This window comes from Teleopsis dalmanni, chromosome X (genome assembly GCF_002237135.1).
Source record: "Teleopsis dalmanni isolate 2A chromosome X, ASM223713v2, whole genome shotgun sequence".
NCBI classification, from domain to species: Eukaryota; Metazoa; Arthropoda; class Insecta; order Diptera; family Diopsidae; genus Teleopsis; species Teleopsis dalmanni.
Window position 1 is genome coordinate 52,437,865 of NC_051848.1, and position 24,560 is coordinate 52,462,424.

At 31.6% G+C, this 24,560-nt stretch overlaps 1 protein-coding gene across 1 annotated transcript; it reads left to right on the forward strand.

Moving 5' to 3' along the window:
- The first annotated feature begins 1,775 nt into the window (after positions 1 to 1,775).
- LOC119690123 (beta-1,3-glucosyltransferase) lies at positions 1,776 to 22,502 on the forward strand. Its single transcript, XM_038105115.1, has 9 exons — positions 1,776 to 1,951; positions 10,282 to 10,357; positions 13,577 to 13,881; positions 16,562 to 16,698; positions 17,016 to 17,607; positions 18,631 to 18,763; positions 19,415 to 19,628; positions 21,641 to 21,905; positions 22,059 to 22,502. The coding sequence occupies exons 2-9, from the start codon at positions 10,297 to 10,299 to the stop codon at positions 22,437 to 22,439; spliced, it is 2,088 nt and encodes a 695-aa protein (XP_037961043.1). The 5' UTR covers positions 1,776 to 1,951; positions 10,282 to 10,296; the 3' UTR covers positions 22,440 to 22,502.
- The last annotated feature ends 2,058 nt before the right edge of the window (positions 22,503 to 24,560 follow it).

Sequence of the window (24,560 nt, forward strand, 5' to 3'; positions counted from 1 at the left end):
CTAGCTCAAGAACAAGTGCTCAAAAGTGGTAGCTTCAAAATCTTGTACTCGATTTTTTGAAGGAATGAAAAATTTTACACGTTACTTAACATATTTTTCTCATTAGCAAATTTTAAGCTGCAGTGCACTCCTATTACAGAGATAAAGTCTCATTACTTAAAACTGGTAACTCTTTCTGTGTCCTCGTAGGAAATAAAATTTTAAGTCGTTCAATTGAATATTTGCAGTTCTGGACAGAATTAAATCAGATGTTCTGTAAAATTAAGCTAGTGTAACTGCAAAAAAATAGTTTTGCATATATATATATATATATATATATATTATGGGACATTGGGACGTCGCACCGTCCATCAAGTGGCCCTACTAAAGTGAAGGATTAGCTGAAGTAGACCACGAAATAATTTACCATAGGTGCTTTTTCGTCCCTCGGATCTCGGAGACTCCTAAAGTTAGTAAGTGGCTTTAGTTCACATAACTACATCTCTTATTATTGTAAGCAGTTCATTGAGACATCGCATCGTCCATCAAGTGACCGAACTGAAGTTAAGAATAAGCCGAAATAGACCACGAAATGATTTAGGTGCTTTTTCGTCCTTCGATTCTCGGAGGCTGCCAAAGTGGCCAAGTGGCTTTAGTTCACATAACTATATCTCTTGTTATTGCAAGCAGCTCATTTAGCTTGAGGTTGGCAACACAGTCATCATCAGCCCAATGGTGTCCCAAGACATTCATACTCCTGCTTGCCAGGGCGGGATATTGGCACAATATATGCACCGCTTATTTTCTTGACAGAGCCTGCAAGTGTCTTTCTCAGCAAGAGCTGTTTGTTTTTAAGAGTGTACTTGAAGTTTTCATGTCCAGTAATCAATGAAATCAGTCAACTTAGAGAACCTAAGCGCGGATAGCTAAGCGCTTTTATCGCTTGACTGACCATCGGTTTTGACATCATGAGTTCAGCCTATCTAAAAGTGCTCACCTCTCTAAATCTGTTATGTGATAAAATATAGCATATATACATTTTATATATTCTTAAAACCATATGTGAAAGTAAAGATGCATAAAGTAAATTTCTTGATGCTTTTAAATAATTTTTGTATGCCATAGTTTGGGATGCTGTGAAAAGTTGCTAAATTAAAGCATAACTAGAGCAGAGCTGTTCTATCTTTCTGTGGCCTCGGAGGAAATAAAATTTTAAGCCGGAAGATAACTAAAAAATATATCAAACACATTCTCCATTTGACATTTCAATTTGTTCGCTTAGATTATATGTCGTCTGCAGTAGTTGCGCTAGAAGTTGAAACAATAACCGAAGCAGTACAAAAAATTTGTGGCAAAATAATTTCGGAAATTTCTAAAATTTCAAGAATTTCAAAAATTGTAGAAACTGACTCAAAACAACTTGTAAGCACTGCCACTGAAAGTCGGCATTCATTCATAAAATCTGTTGGAACAGACACAGTAAATCTATTTGCTCAAATATTGCACCGGCGCAATTGACGCTTTTCAAGTGAGTGGAAGATGAAGGCATATATACGGGGTGTTTTTCGACTGTTGGAAGGTGAATTTAATTTAAGTGCAGTGTATGTGCTTACTACAGTGTAAGCAACCCACATATTGCATCAAACACCCTGTATACATTGTATTGAGTGTAAGTTTAGCTCTTTCAATATATATGGTACTGCATCAGCCCAACAGATGATAGCGGACGGACAGCAGATGTTTAACACAGTAAACGATAGTTTCAAAACAATTTCGGAATTGTTGCCGCCTCAGTTAAGTTTGCCTTGCCGCCTTGTTCAGTACGTAGTCGGGACGTGGCCATGAGGTCAAATGCTATAACGTAACCAACACGTGCCATATTTCGCGCCGATAATAACGATAAGAGATTTATTTCTATATATTAAGCAAATATTTTTACTACGACAAAAACACTTACAAATATTGTAAAAAGGTGCGCTTTGTTATTTTTAAATATTTTTGAAATATTTTTAAAATATTTTTAAAATATTTTTTAAATATTTTTAAAATATTTTTAAAATATTTTTTAAATATTTTTAAAATATTTTTTAAATATTTTTTAATTATTTCCAAATCAAAAAAAAAAAAAATTTCATCTGTTTGGAAATTTTGCATAGAAAAATATTTTTGTTTGTTGTTCAAAATTCTGAAATTTAATTTAATTATTTAAAAATATATTGAGAGTAAATTTGAATATTAATTACTTAAAAACACAATATTCGATTTATGGAATATTTTATATAATTTGTATATTCAATAAAATTGCAATGTGTTGTTTTGTGTTGTGGGAATCCAATTGAATTGAATAAATTCAACAAAATAACTTGAGGTCGGTACATGCACATCAGCCCGAGGTGCAGTCCAAAGCACCTCGAATTTAACATTGAAATTGAAATTGAAATTGTGGTCAATTGAATAAATCCAATTAATTTATGTGTGCGAATTTTACTTGCTTCTTTGCCAATACAAAACAACTAATAGAAAACAGACCAAATCCATATAAATTCAATTTTATTTCAAATTTTCGTGAGCAAATATACGGCAAATACATATTTCGTGAGCTGCACTTAATTAATTAATAAAGAAAGCATCGCATACGATCTATGACTTTTCTTCATAAGCAATTTGAAAAGTTTTAAGTTTTTCTTCTAGTAGCAACAAAAAACACATACTATACATACTATATCAGGACTGTCCAGATCAGATAAGATCACGGGCCAATACAAATCACTGAATAGATTAACGGGCCGTAGAAATAAATAAATACGTTTACAATTTTTTCGAAGAAAAATGAAAACGAGGCGATAATATTAAATTTAGTTTTATTAATTCTTCATTAATTTATCTTTAACAATTCTTTTACAATTAAAAAATATTTTATTTTTAATATAAAGACTTACGGCCCTGGTTACAAGGTTTTTGAACCAGTTGTACAAAGATATATATACTAAAGTCTTTATCAACTAAGTAAATTAAAGTGAAGTATAATAAATTAATTAAAAAATTTTAATTCATTTATTTGTGGATACCACAAAACTTAAATAATGTGATGTTACTAAAATATAATAAAGAAAAATTTGCCTAATTTTGGTAGATTAGAAATAAGTCGCGGACCACATTATGGACAGTCCTGTACTATTCCTATAATAATTAAATTTTTAAAAACGATTTGTTATAACATTAATACTTACATCAGTGATTAAACAACAATTAAATAAATCTGGCAATAAGCTATTAATAAGAAGTTATTAGAAAAAGTGATATAAGTTACGCAGTTATAGCCAAAAATGAATACAAAAGTATAAAAGATATCAACTTGATTTTTTTTAAGTTTAAATACTAATTAATGACTCCTAATTTGTACCAATTAATAATTCTTTTTTTTTTAATTAATTTTAATTAATTGAAATTTGGCTGACCATACAGCTGTTTTGAGTATTACCAAACACCCATCATCAGTGGTTTTGGAAATAATTCTTGTAGTTAATTATTTGTAAATAATTTTTTGAAAATGCAAATACCAGGAATCGAATTCGTGCCCTGTCAAATTTGAAGCTAAGAATCAAGCGCTCCTTAACCAACTGAACCAAAGCCGTACTTGACTTTTACGTTCGCACATTTTTCTGGAGTTTTATTTATTTGCTGTGAAAGTTTTATTAACAAATTCACTTGCTGTGTTTATATTAGAAAGAAATCGTAAATCAGCTGTAGAATAATCGAATTAATTAATTATATTTTTTTATTTTTAATTGTTAAATTTCAATACTATTCTGTTATAGAAGCATTATTTGTTGCATGGTTTATATATTCTTTCTTATGTGTAAAACTCAATCTAGGAATGTAATAATGAGAAAGTCATGCTAGTGTTAATCCAGAATTCGCATTTAATTTTCTCTAAATAAATCCACTAAAATATTATGTATAAAAAACCTCAATTCTACAACACCAAGTTTTTAGCTTTTTTTCAAATAAACTTGTAAACTCTGTTGCGATTTGTAGGTAGTTAGTACCTAATATCAATTGACTAATATCAATATACAAATATATATAAAAAATATATATATTATAATATATATGATTTATATATATATTATAATTTATAACACTATAGAATGTGTTGCACTCTCTTTAGAATTCTTTTCTTACATGCTTTCTTCATACATTTGTTAGAATTCCACACAATTTCCTATATATTTATTTTAAAACTTACATTGTGACCGAAAGGTTTTCGGAGGTTCTCATTTAAAATTCGCGCGCTGTATATTTTTCGATATTTTAAGTTTATGTAGTTTGGCAGCACTGTCCTTAATTACTATGCCAAAAATGAGCGCGATCTGTCAGACAGTTCGTTTACGGCAGCTGTTGAAACCAGTTCACCTCAGTAGTGCGTTGCGAAAAAAACAATGGAAAAAAATATTGAACAAAGAGTTTGCATCAAATTTTGTTTTTCGAACGAAATTTCGTGTGCAGAATCGTTGCGAATGCTACAAAAGGCTTATGGGGAATCAGTTTTATCGAAAACTCAAGTTTATGAGTGGTACAAAGCCTTTCAGGACTGTCGTACGACCGTCGAAGACATGCCGCGTTCTGGACGACCTTCGACCTCTACCACCGACGAAAACATTGAAAAGGCAAAGGAAATCGTGTTCAAAAATCCTCATGTGAGTGTTAGAGAGATAGCACGAGAGCTAGGCATCGGTCGTGAGATGGCTCGTTTGATTTTGGTGGACAATTTGTGTATGCGACGTGTCAACGCCCGGCTTGTTCCGATTCACCTCAATTTGTTCAACATTATCAACGATTTTAAGGCCAAACATTCAATAAATACCATCGAACAGCCACCGTATTCACCTGATCTTGCACCGTGTGACTTTTTCCTGTTTCCCAACCTCAAATTACCACTCAGAGGAACGCGTTTTGAATCCATAGAAGACGTAAAACAGAATTCGCAGAGGGAACTCAAAGCCATACCGGAAAGCGCCTATAAAAAATTTTTTGATGATTGGAAGAAACGTTGGCATTTGTGTATCGCTTCTAATGGAGCATATTTTGAAGGAGATAAAATAAATATTGATGAAGATTAAGAATTTTGCGTTTTATTTAAAATTTCCGGAAGCTTTTCGGTCACAATGTACATGTAAATAAACAGTATTTTTAATATTAATATCCGGGGCACAATATTTTTATGAATACGACTAGTCTTACGTTTCTTCAACTCCTAAACATGAGTCATTCTACATTAGAATGCAGGTTTCATCCTAAACAAATTTCTTCCAGTTAATAATAAAAAGCTTTGATCTGACACGACTGTAGCAGATAAAAATTCATCATTTCGTACGAAAATGTATAGAAATTTGCACTCACCACTATCGTAGAGGATTTGAAAAAGATACATTATATTTCAAGGTAACATATACCCACACTTTAGAAGAGTTGCATGATTTTCTGCTATGTTTTATAATGTTTTGCTGTATTTTAACAGGGCACTGGACTTTAGGAGGCATGTCACCAATGCTCGGTTTGTCCAGTGATATGTTCTCTTGTACATATATACCGGCGCTCGAAAAAAGACAATTGGTTCTAATATAACCATTATTCTGCTCGCTGTTACGAGGAATGTGGTATCTAAAGGGCATTTTTAAAAGAATTTGTTCCACTTCACCTAATTTTACCTAACCTAACGTCTTGATGATGTTAGTAGTGGACTACAAGTCACAGTTATTTAGCTAATATATAAATCACAGTTCTTATCTTTAACAAACTAATTTATTTTGTCATCGAATTTGAAATCCACGATTGAAATTCAGTAATATTAAAACATTATTTTTGATTGTGAATACTGTAGACGATAACCTAATATATGACTTTATGCTTAGCAAAGAAAACAGAGCAAGTAGGACGTAAAAGACTTCTGCATATAAACACACCAATTCTATTTACGGCAGTACATAAGACGTTAACTTCAATACATCAGTAAACAAGAAGCTTATATCCTTAGTTAATAAATTTGGTTTATAATGTTTAAAAATTTAATTAAAACTTATAACTAAAGTTGGACTGTTCAGAGAGAGGGAATTACACAAAGTGAGTTCTTTAACAGATAAACTACATAGAGGACAGGACAGTAAATATTAAATAATCTACAATGCAATCCAACAACGGAAATAGTTATTTTAATCTTGAAACCGTTTCATTGGACATATTCCACATAAAATATTTTTCGTATAAATTTAAATGCAATTTTAACTTTAGAATATTAGTAACTTTAGAATATTGTTAGCACCACTGTTACTGTTATTTGGTTCATGATTGTAATAATGTATTTTTTAATTAAAAGATCTTTGCACAAGTACACTTTCTACAATTTATTTAATTATTTATTCTTCAAGTTATTCTACAATTTTTCTATAATCTCTTCTACTTTCAACTATTATTATTATTTATGTTATTGCAAAACTTCAAAAACTTTAAGCTTTCAGTCCCGCCTTTTCATATATTTATAAAGTGTTTGCTACAAATCTGTCGACCGTTTCTAACTGCCCATATAATTGAATAGACATTGATTGTGTACATGATTCTTCAGCCTGTAATATTTGCGTACTTGTGAACTTGAGCGCCATATTGCTGACTCCGATGTTAGCAACATTTTAGAGCTATATGTTGACGCTACCAACGACATAGGTGTCAGAAACATTACATCTACTAAGCCACCACATCCGTGTAAACTGAATATTTTAAACATTTGTTTTCTGCTAACAGTTAATATTTAAACAAAACAACAGCGACATATTCGGACATAAAATTGAATGAATTTAAACTATTAAAGTGCTGTAATGCAGCTCTTCAAAGCAACATTAAAGCAACTTTATTGCATTTTAATAGTTCGTAAACTATATAAGAGTAAAGGCGATATATATGAACTGTACTTATTTTTAATATAAATTTTTCGTTTAAAGAGGGCATGGAAAACAAGTGGTTATCGTACCCTGCCTGGATATTCTTTTATTATGATATATTTGTTTGCTGTATGCTTTAATAACAATAAATTTAAATGTCAAATTCCCTGAGAAGTAAATTGAAAACTTTAAATTTATTTTTGTCTACCAGTAGGTTAAATAAATTGTAATAATTTTAATTATATATCATGTTATTTGATAACTATCAAAGCAATACAGCATTTTTTCGACTTTATTGAAAAATATATTATGTATACACAGCATGTCTATCAACTATCAACATATCAACAGCAGTCACATGTTAAATGGTCATGACAATTCTACGATCTTTTTGGTCACAACCAAAAGGCATGTTATATAGAGAGTTACATCACAATTATCATTTTCCTAAGTTTACTACTATTTTGGTTTGTTTTTTCTATTTTTTACTCATAAATCTTAATAAGCGAAAATTTTGACCTTACTACTGAGAAACGCTACAAATGTAACGGGGTTCCGATAGCCTCGTCACCATGACCAAATTTAAATCGAAATTCCATTTTTTTTCCCTTCTCGATTTCTTGATTTACATTAAAAAAGATATTTCAAATTTGATGTATTTGATGTGACCATTTTCTTCTGAGTTTTCCTAAATCCATACCGATGATAACTTATCAATCTTGTTTTAAAGCAGTAGTCGTTTGAAATTGGTAATAAACTTAACGGACAATATAATTCAACTTTCGGATATTATATTTCGATTGTTATTTTTATTTTAAACACTTTCTATGAAGTATATGTGCGTATCTAGAAGCAAAGATGATGCTTATCAAGTTGGTTAATACGCACTTCAGACCACTAACGTAGGATTACTTAGGGTACACATTCATATTTCAGTTTTGCTCTCAAAGCAGTTGCATTAAAAAATTTGAGTGAAAATGGGAATAACGAGAAACGACTAAAATAATTTGATGATAATACGAAAGCTTCTTCGAAATTCCTCATATATTTTTTGAACACAAAAGTTTTGATGTAAAAATTTAAGGATTCAATTAACCCTCTTACACCAGAAGATTGTAAAAGAAGTTAAAACCATCAAACAGATATAGAACAGTAATAACTTCAGAAGGTTGAACAGGTAATAAACATTAACTCGCGTAGTATGAAACAACCTTAAAGCCTCTGTTATTAGTACTTTCTAATTCTCTGAATATTTTATATATCTACAGTATTTCATATGTCTAGTTTGGTACTGTAATAGAAAAGTATAAGAAAATTTCATTACGAATACTTGATTTAGATCTTAGATCCAGCAGCAACCTTTTTTTTGTTTTCAGATAAAATTTTTTTATTGCTTGAAGATATTTTTTTCTTAAAAATCTGCAATCTAAATGCATGCCAATATATTTAATACCGATACTCATTAGGAAGTTAGTTAGGTAGGTAGGTTGGAGTAGCAGTCTTGTTTCCAAAAAGCCCACTTGAGCTCGAATAATGGCCGATTTTGGTACCACAGGAATACATAGATTTAAAAGGGACAACTGACAAGATTCAATAAAAGGCAGTTTTCTCTTTTAATGGTAAAAATGATGAGAATGAATTTTTCCGTCGCCAAGTAAATAAAACTCGTTAACAATTTTATATTTTAGATTTATAAAATTTACTATAAAATATATACTATGCTTAATCTTATTTCTTAACTAAATAATAAGAAATTGATTTATAACATAATTATCTATTTAAAGAAAACAGATCTTGCAAAAAAGCCTACTGTAGCTTGTTTACTTGTTATTTTTTTTATAATTAATTTCTTTTGTTAGGATAGCTGCCTAAATATCGATATGACTATAATTTTTTTAAAAATATGGTAATATATATTTCTATATTATGTATTTATCTTTTAATAATATAATCGGATTTTTAGTATATTTAAGATTTAAATATATTTTGTTTTATTAAAAAGTATATTGAGATTATTTTATTTTAAGTGAAGATATTAATAATTAAAAATTCATTAAAAAAAAAATTAATTAAAAAATTATAATTAAAATAAATTATTTAAAAATAAATTTTTTTATTTTTAAAATAAATATCAACATTTTTAAAATGAAAATTTAATAGTCTTAACTTAGTTTAATAAATATTAAGTATTCTTGATCTCTAAGACAAATTCAACATATTATCTGAAGTTCACATGATTGCACCTATCTATTTTGTCTATATCCTACCATTACACTCAGTTTCAAAAGATAAAAATGTTGAATGATAATAGATTTGGTATTGAAGATATTGAATTTGGTTTGCAACTTAATTATCGACACATTGTCGAGTTACTTCCTTTGGGGCCAGATAAAACCTTAATGTGTATACATTGAAAGATTGTGTGAAAGCAACAAACCTTTGTCAAATAGTCAGCAAGACTCCCAAACTCATATATTTTGAACAACAACAATGCAATTTCAATTTGAAACTGCAAGTTGAACTCAGTTTGGCCTTAGAATCTGTCAGGTGTGGGCTTCATGTACGTAGTTAACGAATGCAAAATTGATGAACAGCAACAGGATGGAAGTAGCAAGATATCTACGAAATGCACACATAAGTGTTGAAGTAAAATAACACTTCAAAATTCAAACCACAAAGAGTGGAAATTGCAAACATAAAATAAATAAATATACATCATGTGGCAAGCACGAGCTTACATATGGATGGAATATGGATGATAATAAATCATGAGACTGTAAATAAAATTACACACTTGAAAGAAAAATGTTACTCATACGCACGGTGGTACGGACAAACGTATGTCTACTTGAAAATTTGTCATATTTTGTACATTTTGTTAAACATAATCGCATATGTGTAGAGGAGAGTTCTAAATCTGATTCAATGATGCTTTTTAATAAGATTTCAGGTGCCTTTTTTAATGCAAATTAGTCAAGTTGACTTCCTAATTGGATTTAAGTACAAAGTAAGGTGTGAAGCCAGTGCAATATGCAGTTTTAAGTAACGACTACCAACTTTCGAAACATATATGTGACATAGTATGTAAAAGAGATAAATTGATGTGTAGGGCTTAGCATATATAACACATGTGATTAATAGCGTAGCTTTTGAAAGACTCTAATTTTAAAGATTTCACACAAGAATTTAACTCATTAGCATTTCATTTGAATATGCAGGAATGCACTTTTAAATATATGTTATATACTACAAGTGCAGGATGAAAATTTTTAGTTTGTTTATCAGTTTATAATTATCATTCCATGTTGCCATCTAAATAAAAAAAACAAGATTTTTACTTTACAGATTCTTTATTTTTTTTTTGCAGAACAGTTTCATAGACATGATGAACTATTTACACACATTAATAGTTGTGATTATGCTGACGCTTACATTAGCTTCAGGTAAGTTTAAAATACTATCAACATGTGTATATATATATTAGATGTTATAGAAAATCTCCACTGTTTTTTTTAGTAAATTTTTGATCAAATATTTTTTTTTGGAAAATAATTTTAATAAAGTTTATGTTGGCTATTATTATTTATAATATTTTGCCATTTTTCGTCTAGATTTATAATTGCATCGCTATATAACTTCTATGGTTTATCAGCGAAATACTCGGTCTGATGATTTTCAACGTCTCTTTTTGATCCAACCATTTTACCCGTTAAAAGAGTTTGACAGAGACCAAAACAAATGGTAATCAGATGGTGCAAGAACAGTTGCATTAATTTCTTTTGAGTCACTAAAGCTGTGTGTAGTCTGTTATTGTCAGAATCCAATGCAATTCTTTTTGTATTGACTAATTCTGATAGTTTTTCCTTGATTGATTCTTTCCAGGGATCGAACTATGAGCGACAGACAAAACCGAATTAACTTTTGCACTAAATTAAAACAGCTCGTAATAGGCGATTCCATTCTAATCCCATCATATATTCAATATAACCTTGGTTGTCATCAATTCAAGCTTTGAAGTCCTTCGTAGAAGGCTACCAGCTTTTGATTATGATCGCTTGCGTTGAATATTCCCGCATTTGATATGTTTTTCATTGCGTTTTACTGATGGTAATTTGGTCAATCAAATTATTATGCATTGATTTATGTGGTACCCAAACATCAGGTGTCTCTGCATAAACTATATAACAGTTTCTGTTACTAAAATATAAAGTGTACTTACCGTTTTATATAACTTTTGCATTTGAAGTGGTTATAGAACACGGCCGAATCCTACTGTATATCTGTCAATTCATCATAGTTTAATTAGTTGTATTCGTATATGCTTACATGAGAATAAACGTAAGACAGTTTTCAATTTAATTACATCTGTTGGCTCAAATAATATATACATACATTATTACTTCAGTTGGAATATAAATTAAATATACACAATAAATCTGTGTGTAACCTAAGCATTTTTATAACAATTTTTTCGAAATCCATAACAATAATTACTATTCAGTAGCAGTCTTTTGAATAGTCTTTGGCGATCAATAATATCGGATAATTTGATTAAACTATAACAATACAATCATATGGCCTCTTACCGATCTAGAGTTTGAACTCATATTCCATAACATATTTGCTTCTAGAAAAGCTAAATCAAAAATCTAAATAGAATATAGGAATAGTGAGAAGCAACAAAAGTATAAAGCGATAATACAAGAGTTTCATTTCATAATAGTCATATAATGATTCTATAAAATAGTTAGTATAGTTTGGTGGCAATTCTTTTGTTATTGATAAGAGACTTATTTGTGAAGTAACTAGTTTAAAGTCTCAAAATGTATAGCTAAACTAGTTCTTATAGATTTGTGTACAGATTCATTGGCATTTATTTAAAACAAATAGTAAAACACAGAAAGCTAGTGTCTTTCTGCTTCCCAGTAATTATAAATAAACTTTCAAATACTTAATCAGTTTATAATTTTGTGAAAATAATGTTGAAATATAGTTTTTCTATTATCTATTAAAAAATAAAAAAAACTTTTCTAAATTTAAAAATTTCTAAAATTACTTGAGCTCATATTGATAAACGACGAAAAGCAAGTCCTGAGTAAAACATTAGCAGAAACCATTGTAATAGCACTGTTTAACTTGGCTTCTTATATTGAAAAACAATTGAGAGAGTAATTTCCAATAGTTATCTTTCAAAAGTGAAAGCATATAAGTAATTTATTTTATTTATTTTTTGTAACGAGGTGCAAAGCAATCGAAAGCCCAGTTCATACCACTAAAATCCCCACAACGTCCGTCGGTTAGCCCTCTTGAGATTACCGCTTTCGTATTTCGTCAAGAGGCCGTCCAGAGTACGAAGCTCAAACATCTGTTTTTTGCCGTTATTTCGTCAATTAACTACATTTTTCAGACAATTTGTTTGCATTCCTCAACGTTGAAGCATATATGTAAATTGATTCTATTCTACTCAATAGGTGTAGCCAAAACACAGAACAAGGGAGAGTGGAGAGTAAAAAAGAAGTACTTACAAAATGTTAATAGAAGAAATGAACCCAAAAAAATTTAGACAATTATTGTCAGAAGACATTACTGATAAAATTCTAAATTATAATTTCCATGACAGCAGAAGAAACGGTCATCCACACAAAGTTTAAGTCAGTCAAAGCAACGACTTTTTAACAAACACTGTGAAGTGATAGCCCAAGACTATTTACCGCAATGCTGGAATCATACCAGTTTGTTTAGTTTATTCTCCAATCCATCCAATGCTGTGAAAATCTGGTCTCCACCGATACGATTATGTCATGACAAGACCAGAAGATCATGCGTTTAGGAAAATATTGCAGATTACGAATGCAACTAGACGGCCAGGATGGTTACTAAAACAATATATTGTGCAAGAACATTAGTGGAGTGAAATCTAGAGAAACCAGCTATTTAAATATAATATAAGGCAACCTAAAATAATAAAAAAAAGATTCTGTACAGTTGGACACTTCATATTTGTAAGTGTAATAAATTGGATGAAATAAAACTAACAAAAGATTCCTGCTGTCACAATTTCTTCGGTTATCATGCCATATCATGTCATATCATTTTATTTAATCAAGATTCTACTTTTTCGGTATGAAGTAATTTAAATCTTATTTTAATATGTAGAATTTTATTTTTTATTTAAGTATTGTAATATTTTAATATACTTTTTGTGCTATCAAGTTCGACCGGATGAAATAGTTAAAATATGATATAAATTTTTATTGTACATACTCGCTTCTTTTAGGCATGTTTTAAATTATATAAAAATATAAGAACATCTGTATCACTAATGATGATGTTGAGATATTTAATATTTGTTTTTATTGCTTTTAAGTGAATGCAGTTAAAAAATATCATTAATGGAGCATGAAATAATGTAGCGAAATGGTCTCGAAATATTTGTTAACAGGTCACGTGCAGAATTATAAATACTGAATATGCCAAAGTACAAAGACAATTGCATATAAAACAAGGGAACCGAATTATTAATGACTTTTTGAAATACTGAACCAGCAAAACACCAAAATAAGACCAGCAACTTAAATTAAATGTTATAAAAAATTTATAAAAGAAAACTTTACCTTCTTCTTTACGACTAAATTTGAATTTTCTTAAAACTTTGTTTGCAGCTCCAATAGAAGTGCTAATACTCATCACTAGTCAAGACAATAGTTACCATCACCAATTAAGTACCAAACTTCGCAATAACATCATCAGCCAATCGCATGCAATATCCTTGGATTATCTAATCAATGTGCAAATACTACATAAAATATTCAATCACCCTGGAGATTGGAGCTTACTGACCGCATTGCCGTATCTGTCTCGTTACATTGTCAGTGACAATACAAAGTGGATTATCCTGTGCGAGGACAGTACACACATCGCGCTGCAACAACTTTTAGAGAAACTAAGACAGGAAAACCACACTGAGGTAGGTAGGTTGGTGAGGTATGACTGTTATATACATTGAATGAAATTGATTCAATGATGAAACGGAATAATACAAAAAATTAAATAACCCACAATGTAATGCAAAAACGGAAGTATTTATTTTAATATTGAAACTGTTTTATGGAACCTGTTCCAAGTAAAATATTTCTTATTTTATATAATTTTAAGTGCAATTTTATTTTTGTTTGATTTTTTTAGTAATTTTAAAACTGTTCATGTTAATATTATTTTCATAAAGTTTATTATTGTAAAAATTTAATTTTAATTAGAAAACCTTCCTCCAACTTTACTTACTTACTTATTTGTCTGACCATAACAATCCGTTACGAAGTTTTGCCTTGACGCAGCATATCTCTCCAAGTGCCTCTGCTGCATGCGCGCCCTCTTCAGTCTCCTACATCAAGTCCGATTAATGCTTCCTCAACTTGATCACTTCATCGGAGAAACTACTTTCACATCTTATTCCTCCAACTACTGCTTCAAATACCTTTTTCGCTGTAGCATCTTCATCCATTCTGAGTTATTTAAATATCCCGATAAAGCTCGTACAACCCGCGGTTCATTCGTGTACGGTAATCGTTGCCAACTCATAGAAGACCAAAGATCTTACGAAAAACTTCGAACACTTCCACAACTGCTTCATGATTCCGTGATAACGTACATGCTTCTGCACCATACAGAAGCACAGGAAGAAAGATCGACCTATAGAACGTAAGTTTCGTTTGCAGAGAGAGAGCTTTACATCCCAAATGCCTGAGTCCATAGTAACACCCATTAGCAATAGTGATTGTTCGTCTAATGTCCAGGCTAACATCTTTCTTATTTGTCATGACGGTGCCAAGATAAATTAAATCCTTGACAGATTCGAAATCAACTGTTACATCATGCTTGCTACACCCAATGATGTCAATGTTGTCGGCGTAAGCAAGAAGCTGGACACATTTGTGAAATTATTATTTCCTTGACGAAAATATCATATAATAAGGGATCACCTTGTCTTAAGCCACGCACAGTATCAAAGACCACTGATGAAGAGTTCTTGGCAATACTCGAAACAGCGTTGTATGGTCAGCCAAATTTCAATAAATCAAATAAAATTTTTGTCTTTGTCCTTTCTTTCTTTGCTATTCGAATCCGTCTAACTTTTAAATAGTTTCTTTCGTCATAAAGACACGCCACTATCGGCAAAAAAAAATTAACAGAAAAGGAATAGTTGTCCCAAGAGGTCTGACAGAAAATAATTCAAAGAGGCACGGTAAAGCAGATACTAGAAAATGCAACCGACCCCGCAGTAATAAGTCATCTGAACGCAAAACACAGAGTTTTAGTAATAGAAGTTAAGAAGCAAGCCAGAAATGATAAACATACTTTCTTCAATAACTTTGTTACAGAAGCCGAATCCGTAGCTCGAATCGGAGATATGAAAAAAATATACTCGCCGACCAATCGTTACGCACCCTTTAAGATCTATTTCCACCGAAACGCCTAGCTTGGACGAAATTGAAAAAGCTATACACCAACTAAAAAATAGGAAGACCGCCGAAATGGACAACTTTCTAGCAGAATTTTATAAAGGAAATGCACGCATCGTCGCTGAAATCTTGAGACCACTGTTTAAGGATATATGACAATCTGAAACTATACCGTAAAGTTAGAGCGAAACCCTAATAGTAAAAATCCCTAAACAGAGGGTTCTAAAACTTTGCTATAACTGAACAGGAATCGCTCTTACACCTGCAATCAATAAAATCTTCAACAAGATTATACTTAACCGTATACGACAACCACTGGATCGTTTACTAAAAAAGGAACAAAAGCAGGCTTTCGTGCAAATCGTTCATGCAGTGACAACATTAACAGCCTATGGCTCATTATCGATCAATGTAACGAATACAACACTCCGTTGTTTTTTATTTTCATAGATTTGGAAAAGGCTTCCGACGCTCTCCTAATAAGTGCGAATTTGGATGCACTTGAAGATAAAGGAGTTCCCATAAAAATTATAAACTTTATAAAAATGTTATACAAAGATTCGAAGGCACGAGTTTTACATGCCGAAAAATAAGCGAACCCTTTTCTACGTTGACGAGAATAAAGCAGGAGTGCCTCTTATCACCAATCTTGTTTACAGTAATAATAGACACAGCGCTCAAAGTTTCCATTAGAGCTAATGGCAAAATCTCATTTCAATTCAACCAACACCTTAAAGTTTTAGAGTATACCGACGACATAGTGCACTTACAATGCTAATTCTTAAAACTAAGTGGGTCCATATCTCCTAGGAAAAACATTTTTAAATTTTTTCCCGAGATACGGGTCTTCTAAGTTTATGAAATGAACTAAACAGCCTAAACTAAACGGAGGTGATGAGGTCATTTTTTGTCAAAATCCGTCTGATTTGTGAAAGAATCGCCCATATACAGTTATTCAAATTCCTAATTCTAGCGATATCGGCTATATATATTTTTTCAATATACCTATAACAGTTTACAATTCATAATTTATTTTTTAATATAATAGTTATGTTTTTATAATATAGTTATTTCTAGTCAGCAACTGCAACTGCAGTTAAGTTCCAACTTTCGTGAAATATTTTACTTTAATATTTTTAAAATGTAACACAAAATGTTTTAATTTATATAAAATAATTTTAATTTCAGCCACTTTTGCTTGGACATGCCTTATATGATCAAGAGGCAACCATAATTCATCACTTCGCATTCTTTGAAAATCCACGTTGGTTTCCCTATCCAATGCTGCGCTCTGGTGTCATTTTCACCGCAACGCTTTTCAAAAGGTAAGTGGTGGTCTCACCAATTTGATGGCCCCCTCGCTTTGCGTCAAGCTCTGCTGTGCTGTGCTGTGCTGAGCTGTGCCATGTTGTGAAATTGTCTCATGTGAAATGCTGCTTCATTAAGGATGCAAAAGCCAATGTTATTGTTAAACAATGTCTAAGAAAATCTTAAGAATATTATATACCATATGAGTGCAACTCCGCACACATGCACACCTGAAATGTCCTGATATTTGAGAATTTTTGAAAAAATTTAATTTTATTTCCTTCTAATTTTATTTCATACATTTTTGAAAAATAATTTAACAACAAAACAACAGCACAGTTGCGGCTTTGGCATCCCATAAAGATGGGAATAATATTGGTGGCACAACGTTGTTCCAGCCACGGCGTGCAGAATTTACAATTGATGCTGCACATGAGCTGGCATTGTATATTCTGGAGAACGTACAGGTACAAGAAGGAAGCAGCTATAGAGGTCTTGAAGAAATGAACAGTGCTGGTGCGCCGATAATGGACAATAAAGTTACCAGCACCCTTGCCGCCAATGTTATCAACAGGGCAACCACCAATGTGAACACTGACAGTAATGAGCTGCAGTCAGCTTATGAATTTAAGTCTCCGTACGTGAAAAAACAAAAGGGAGCAGCTTTGAAAAATAAGCTGAAAATGATTTTAAAAAAAGCTTCATACATATGCCCAAAGGCAAACACAGCTGGAACATTGGCCACGACCACATTAGCAGTTGAAACTTTAACATTGCCAGAAAGTGAAAGTAATACCGACCGAAGAGATAGTAATATTAGTAATGGCATTGACAATGGCAAAAATGCTAACAACGAGAAGGTTGGTGAAGATGATTCTAACCAAGTTTGTGCTATGTACGCCAAGCCAATGGATGTGACAACATGTGTGAGTATTTTTAGTGTTCAAGCTATGCATTCCTTCGCTTCTCATACCTCTTCTTATTTATACAATTTTGTCGTCACTTGAGGGCATACGCTGCTACAACAAAATCCTTACAAACTTTTCCTTTTTATGTTATTCTTTCGACTATCGAGATAAAAATGTTAATCTTGTTTTACTAGCATTTTAAATGTACCGAAAAAAATGAATTTTTATCACTCGTTTGATATACTTGATGTAGTTCAACTCCAGTAATTCAATGAACCACAGCAAAAGAAAAAATTATCTGCTATCTAAAAAATGGTTCTCATATGCAAACAAAGTTAGAGAAGTTATGTAGTGCATAGTGTACATGGTAAGCAGTATAGGACGTAGTAGTATTTATATAAAATTCTACGAGACACTAAAAGCAATATAACGCAAAATCCTTATGCAGATACATAACGTCTTATGCTACCTTACGTATACTAATATAGGGATCTATAGTTTGGGAAGATAGGATACAGCTTGTTAGCATCGAAAAATCCAAAAGAAATATAAAATATTATAAAACCTCATGTATTTGTGGACTCAACTAAATTCAGAACTAATATGCAATGACGTGGTGACAAGTTCCCAACCCGCTTTTTTTTTTAAATCTAAAAACTAAATTCGAAACTATGTTTTCAGTCTATTTGAATATACAACCCAAACGGGAAAAGGGTTAGAACATTCCCGAGGTATGGAATGCCTATCGTAAGACTAAATACAATTAGCAAGAACCAATATTGTTTGGAGTATAAATGGTACTAGGAGAGTTTCACTTTGTGAAGTAAGTCTGGTTCTATCAAACTCATCATCAGAGTTCACAGCTTCAGCTGTCCTAATCAATTAAGGTTGGCCCCTACAATGTAAGTATATTGGTGAGTGTGGTTAAAACCTAAAGCTACGCGAGAGAAATAAATAAACGTATTTGTTGGAATTTCGGCAAAATTAGAACTAATTATTTTCGATTTAATTCATTTTGTTTTCATATATATAATCTTACAGCTACCTGTTAGACGTGCTGAAATATATTTTGCCATCAAGACTTGCAAACGTTTTCATACGGAACGCATACCAATAATTGAAGCAACTTGGGGTCCTTTCACGGTACATAAGCGTTACTTCAGTGACGTTGCCGGTGAGTGGTGAAAAACTTTACCTCAATTAAAGTACACAGAAGCTAAAACTTTTCCACATAAGAAACTTTAAGATAAACAAACAAATTTTGAACACAAAAATATATCGAAGGAGTCTTTCTTATGTGGAACTTTCGAAATTATTTTCTAAAGTATTCGCCACAATAAAGGCGATCAATTAAGCAAAATCAACACGACAAACCACCGGCAGAGGTGAGACAATTGTGGCCCAAACTTTCAAAAGTGTTCTTAATACCCAAATGAGTTTATATGTCTACACTACTCACACATATATAACATACACACATTCACCCACCTTGGCAAAAATAAACAGTACACTCACTTCTAAGCGACACGCAACACACATCTACACACAGGGACACTTTGAGTATGTGTGTTGACAATATTCCATATTGATACCTTATTGATTTGATTTGTATTCACTGATGATGCTCTTGTTGTTGTTACAACAACAATAACAACAACAACAAGATGTTTAACTGCAATGTCAGGACGAATAAAGACGAATATGTGTTCATGTTTGCTGTGAACTGCATGTGCAGATTCTCATGCCTCTACGTTTTGTTCTCTGTGTACTTAGGCACGTAGGTCTGTGTGTGTGTGGTTTGTGCTAATACTCATGTTTTATGCAGATGCGAATGTACCAACCATCAGTGTCGGTTTGCCCAATGTTGAAACGGGCCACTGTTCCAAAACTTTGGCCATATTGCGATTCGCATTGAAGGATATAGAACGTATAAATCTACAAGTTAATGAGGTGTACAATTCTGAAACAATGGAGAAGACTGAAGCCATGAAGAGTGCGATACAATGGATATTTCTTTGCGATGACGACACTTTGTTAAGGTAAGTACTTCAATGATTAAATTTAAATGTGTTAAATATCTTTTAGAGAAGTATATATCTAAATAAAGGACCCTATTTGGTACCTTTAAAATTTTTAAAATTGAAATTCGATGGGAGTTCAGTTCAACAAAATGAAACAAACAGAATAGTTTTAAAATTTAACAATTAAAAAAAAAATATAATAAATTATTTCAATTATTCTACTGGTGGTATATGATTTCGTTCTAATATAAACACAGCAAATTAACAAAACTCCAGAAAAATGTGCGAACATAAAAGTCAAGTACGGCTTTGGTTCAGTTGGTTAAGATATGCTGACTCTTAGCTTCAAATTTGACAGGGCACAAGTTCGATTCCTGGTACTTGCAATCTCAAAAAATTATTTATGAGTAATTAAATACAAGAATTACTTTCAAGACCACCGATGATGGGTGTTTGGTAACACTCAAAACAGCTGTATGATCAGCCAAAAATTTAATTCATTAAAATAATATAAAAACGAATTTTTGTTGTTATAGTTCACTATTTTTTGATAAAACCTCTTTACAAAATGAAAATAGTTATTTTCCACCAAAAAGTTGGAAATTTGGACTCACATTTTTTAAACTAATTTAGGGGTTTACTTTGCACCAATGATTTTAAAACGATTGATAAACTGGTCAGAGTATTCAAAAAGTTATGCGTGTACTTAATAATATAATGCACTTTGACACTTTTGGAACATTTTGGGACTAATTTTAGAATAAAATTTATACCAATAATCTAGAAAAGATTGAAAATCTGAACAGAATATTTTAAGCAATTATACGTGGACTGAATAAAATAATGCATTTGAAGTTATTGAATTTTTAGAATCCAAATTCGTGGAGTGATTAGTTTAGCAAAATTGAAATATTCCACCATACTCACAAATCATAAAAAACTTATAATTCAAGGTCTTTGGACTTTCCGTTTTGGGACTTATTTAAAAATAAAACTTACACTAAGAATCTAGAAAGAATAGAAAGTTGCTCACTTTCTAGAGGATATGCATAGGCTTAATGAATTATTGCATTTAAAACTTTGAACTTTTTGGGACTAATTTAAAGAAAAAATTTACACCAAGAATCTAGAAACGATGGAAGACAAAGTATAATATTCAGGCAGTTAATCATTGGGCTGTTCTTTAACGAAATATAATATATGGTATAACACTTATAGTTAATAGTTGAGAGAGAGTGTAGCATAACTCATGATTTGTTCAGGCGGGCAGATAGTTATTTGCTATTATTAATATGTTATTATTTTTAGAATTAATTTGCTCGTTTTTTAATTAAATAATTGAATTCTTTTGATTGGTTTTTTCCTGATTTAAAATATAAAATATCAATTTACACGTTTTATTCAGTCGTATTAAATCGTATTAAGGATTATTTTATTTGCGCTATTGCTTTTATGATTTCTCTTGCATATGGTGAGGATTATATGTGCCCTCTGCATGAATGTATAGCTTAATGTATACCTTCTTTTCCTCACAGTATTTTTGTATATTTAAATTCACGTGGTAGGCTCTGAATTTGTGCAACGTCACGAGATATTTAAATACCAGCGAGGCCTTCATATGGGCGAAAACTCCGTGGTATATATACATGTCTGACTGCGAGGACTTGGTTGCGTACATGTCAGCAATGCATTTTTATGCAGGAAACCAACTTCAATATTATAAAAAAATTTAATTAAATAAAAATAAGAACGTAAAAAATAAATTAATTAAATTCAATGTAAACAAAGTAAATTGCTTAAAGATACCAAGGATTCAATTGTTTCATCAAAGGACGCGGTCATATTGCTTTCTTGCAATTAATAAATTTTCTTAAATAAAAATATATTATACGTGTTTGATAATTTTTCTGTTTTTTGCTATATTTAAAATTTTGTTATTTCCCTTTATACAAATAGTTTAAAAATTATTCCACACTGATATATGTCCAGGAGTGAAGTATATATATTTTTTTTTTGTTTTACTTCTGCAGCGTGGCTGGTATTTGTGAAATTCTGGGCTGTTTCAATCCGCACGATAATATTTACCTTGGCGAGCGGTACGGCTACCGTTTGTATGCAGAAGATGGCTTCAATTACATCACCGGCGGTGGTGGCATCGCATTGAGCCTTCCAGTTGTCCGACTCATATTACAGCATTGCACTTGTCCGTCAGCAACTGCACCGGATGATATGATTTTGGGCTCATGTTTGCACTCACTTCAATTGAGTGCCATACACACGCCAAGGTTCCATCAAGTGAGCTTCTTTTCCTTTAATATTTTATTTATTTTTTTTTTTTGGAATTGCGCTTTCTTTCAAAAAATAAACTCAATGGAATATTTTATTGAAAATTAAATGAAATAAAATAAAATTTTATCTGCTTGTGTATTTTTATTTGTTTATTTTAAGGCACGTCCCAATGATTATCCTCCTGCACTGCTACAGATTGAACCGCCAATTTCGTTTCATAAATTCTGGCAATTGGATCCGTATATGGTGCATTCGGATTGGTTTGCTACGGCAGACCATCAGATGTTGCAAGCAGAGAAATTGAAAGCTAAATATAATTTTCGGCTTTCCAACTTCAATTATGAAAGCGTAAAATTAGCAAAATCCTCGAGCTCAATTTATGAAACAAAATTTTACTGTCATCAGCAGCAACAACAACAACAACACCACCGCAATCATTTTAATTCTGCATCCAATTTCGTTTCGCCAAAACCAATTTTGTTTCCATTTCCGCTTTTTCCAGCCATGCATCACACCAAAGAGAAACATCTGGATTTGTGAAAATTTTTGTTATGCTTAGGAGGATTTAAAGATTATGTTTTGTTGTTGTTATTATGGAATACTTTCACAGAAAGTGAAAATATATTATGTACATATTTAAGAAAATAAAACAAAAATAAAAAGGAAATCAAAAAAAGAAAAATGGAACTAATTTTTTTGACATAGAAGAACCCTAGATCAATAATATGAATTCGTTTACTTATCTTAATGACTTGATAATACTTGTCGACGATGAAGCACAAAACGGATAACTATTTTCCTAAGTGCTTTGTCACATTGGAATTGATATAAATTAATTCGTAAATAATCGTCTAAGAAACAGAGCAGTCATGCCTTTGTATAGACTAAAACCGTATACTCGTATAGTTGGTTCACAACAAAGTTTCTGATTAAAAGTTAGATAAAACCTAACCACATCGCTTTTGGTGTAACAATCCAGTTAACTATCAGGTTGAAGAGTTAATCCATTCTCACAACTACAAGAAAATATCCCTTCTCTGTAGTATATAGCCTGCACTACCATTTAAATAAGATGACCCTGTTCATAGTACTAAACTGTTATCTCTGCCTGTAAAGGGAGAAAAGTACTATACTTACATTCTTAGCGACTACTCGAGTTTTATGTAAGCCAAAAAGAGAAGGCTTCTCACAACTACAAGAAAATATCGCTAATAGTGATTAAGTCTTCCAAAAAAAGAAGACTTTTCACAAATACAGGAAAAGATCTCTTCTCTGTAGTATACAGCCTGCACTACCATTTAAATAAGATGACTCTGTTCATAGTGGTAAAATGTTATCTCTGCCTGTAAAGGAATGAAAATTCAATACTTACATTCTTAGCGACTACCCGGATTTAATTTAGGCTAGAAAGAGAATGCGTTAGCCTAGATTATCGACAAATCGAATATCAAGAACTTTTTATATCAGAGAACATTTTAGTCAAAAGCTATATATATCTTCTCGGTTAAGGTCGGTTAAAACACAAATAATATACTATAGTCGAAATGCTCTGCTTTACTATAAAAAGCAAGATCTTCACTATACTTTAATTTCATGCACAAAAGTGTGTTTCGATGTAAACTAAAAATATAGAATCTAAATTCAACTGAACACATTGCGCGACTAGCTAACTGCTAGTAAATAATATCTTAGAGTTAGTAATAAATTTAAAAAGTCACAATTTGAATCGTAAATCGGATGAAATATCATATATTTTTTCAATTAATTAAATATTGAAATTATATTAAAAAATATAAAGTGTGCTTAAGTGCCAATTCTACTAGCGCATTTACACAGGGTAGTCGATACCGTAGTCCTTATTTGACAGCACTATGACAGAAACAAATGTCAAACAAAACTATAGTTTAAAGCATCATATGTTTAGTTAAAGGTTTATCTATTTACTATATGCATAGTTTCACAACAGCTATGCTATTCCATGTTCATTAGAAAACTGTGGTAACTTGCTACGTATATGATGTTTCTATAGTTGGTATACTGCGTATACCATAGATTCTTATAGATTTACTGAAATCAAGTTATATCAAAATATACCTCCAACTTAAGTCATACTTTCTCATATACCCCACTAAGTGTCAAAACTAAAGTTACGACTGTGAAATCGGTCCTTATAGATTTAATAAAAATTCTATATACCAATATTTTTGAATTAATGTCAGTATACCATACACTTATATTCTTTCCAAATGATATTTTTGGGATTCTATTTTTTATATATATGTTGAGGCTAGTTGAGTTGAGTCAGTGCACCTGAGCACTTTTACTTTCTATTAACTGCGAGGTTTCTACAAAACCCCTCTTTGCGCCTTGACTGGATTATTGTTTATCACTTCATTAGACTAAGCAATAATTGACCTCAGATCTGCATATCTCCCCGAGGAGCCTGTAACCATTCTGAGATTTGATAACGCGGAGTTAGTAAGTCTGTCAGATTTCGCAAATAATTTCAGGGCTCTATCCTTTATATATTTTTTGATGGGATCAATCTTAAGGTCCCTGAGGATGTCATTCGTACTAATGTACCAGGGAACTTTAAAAAGTCTTCTCAGAGCCTAGCTTTGTGCAATTTCTAACTGGTGAATAGTAGTGTTTGAAGCTTTG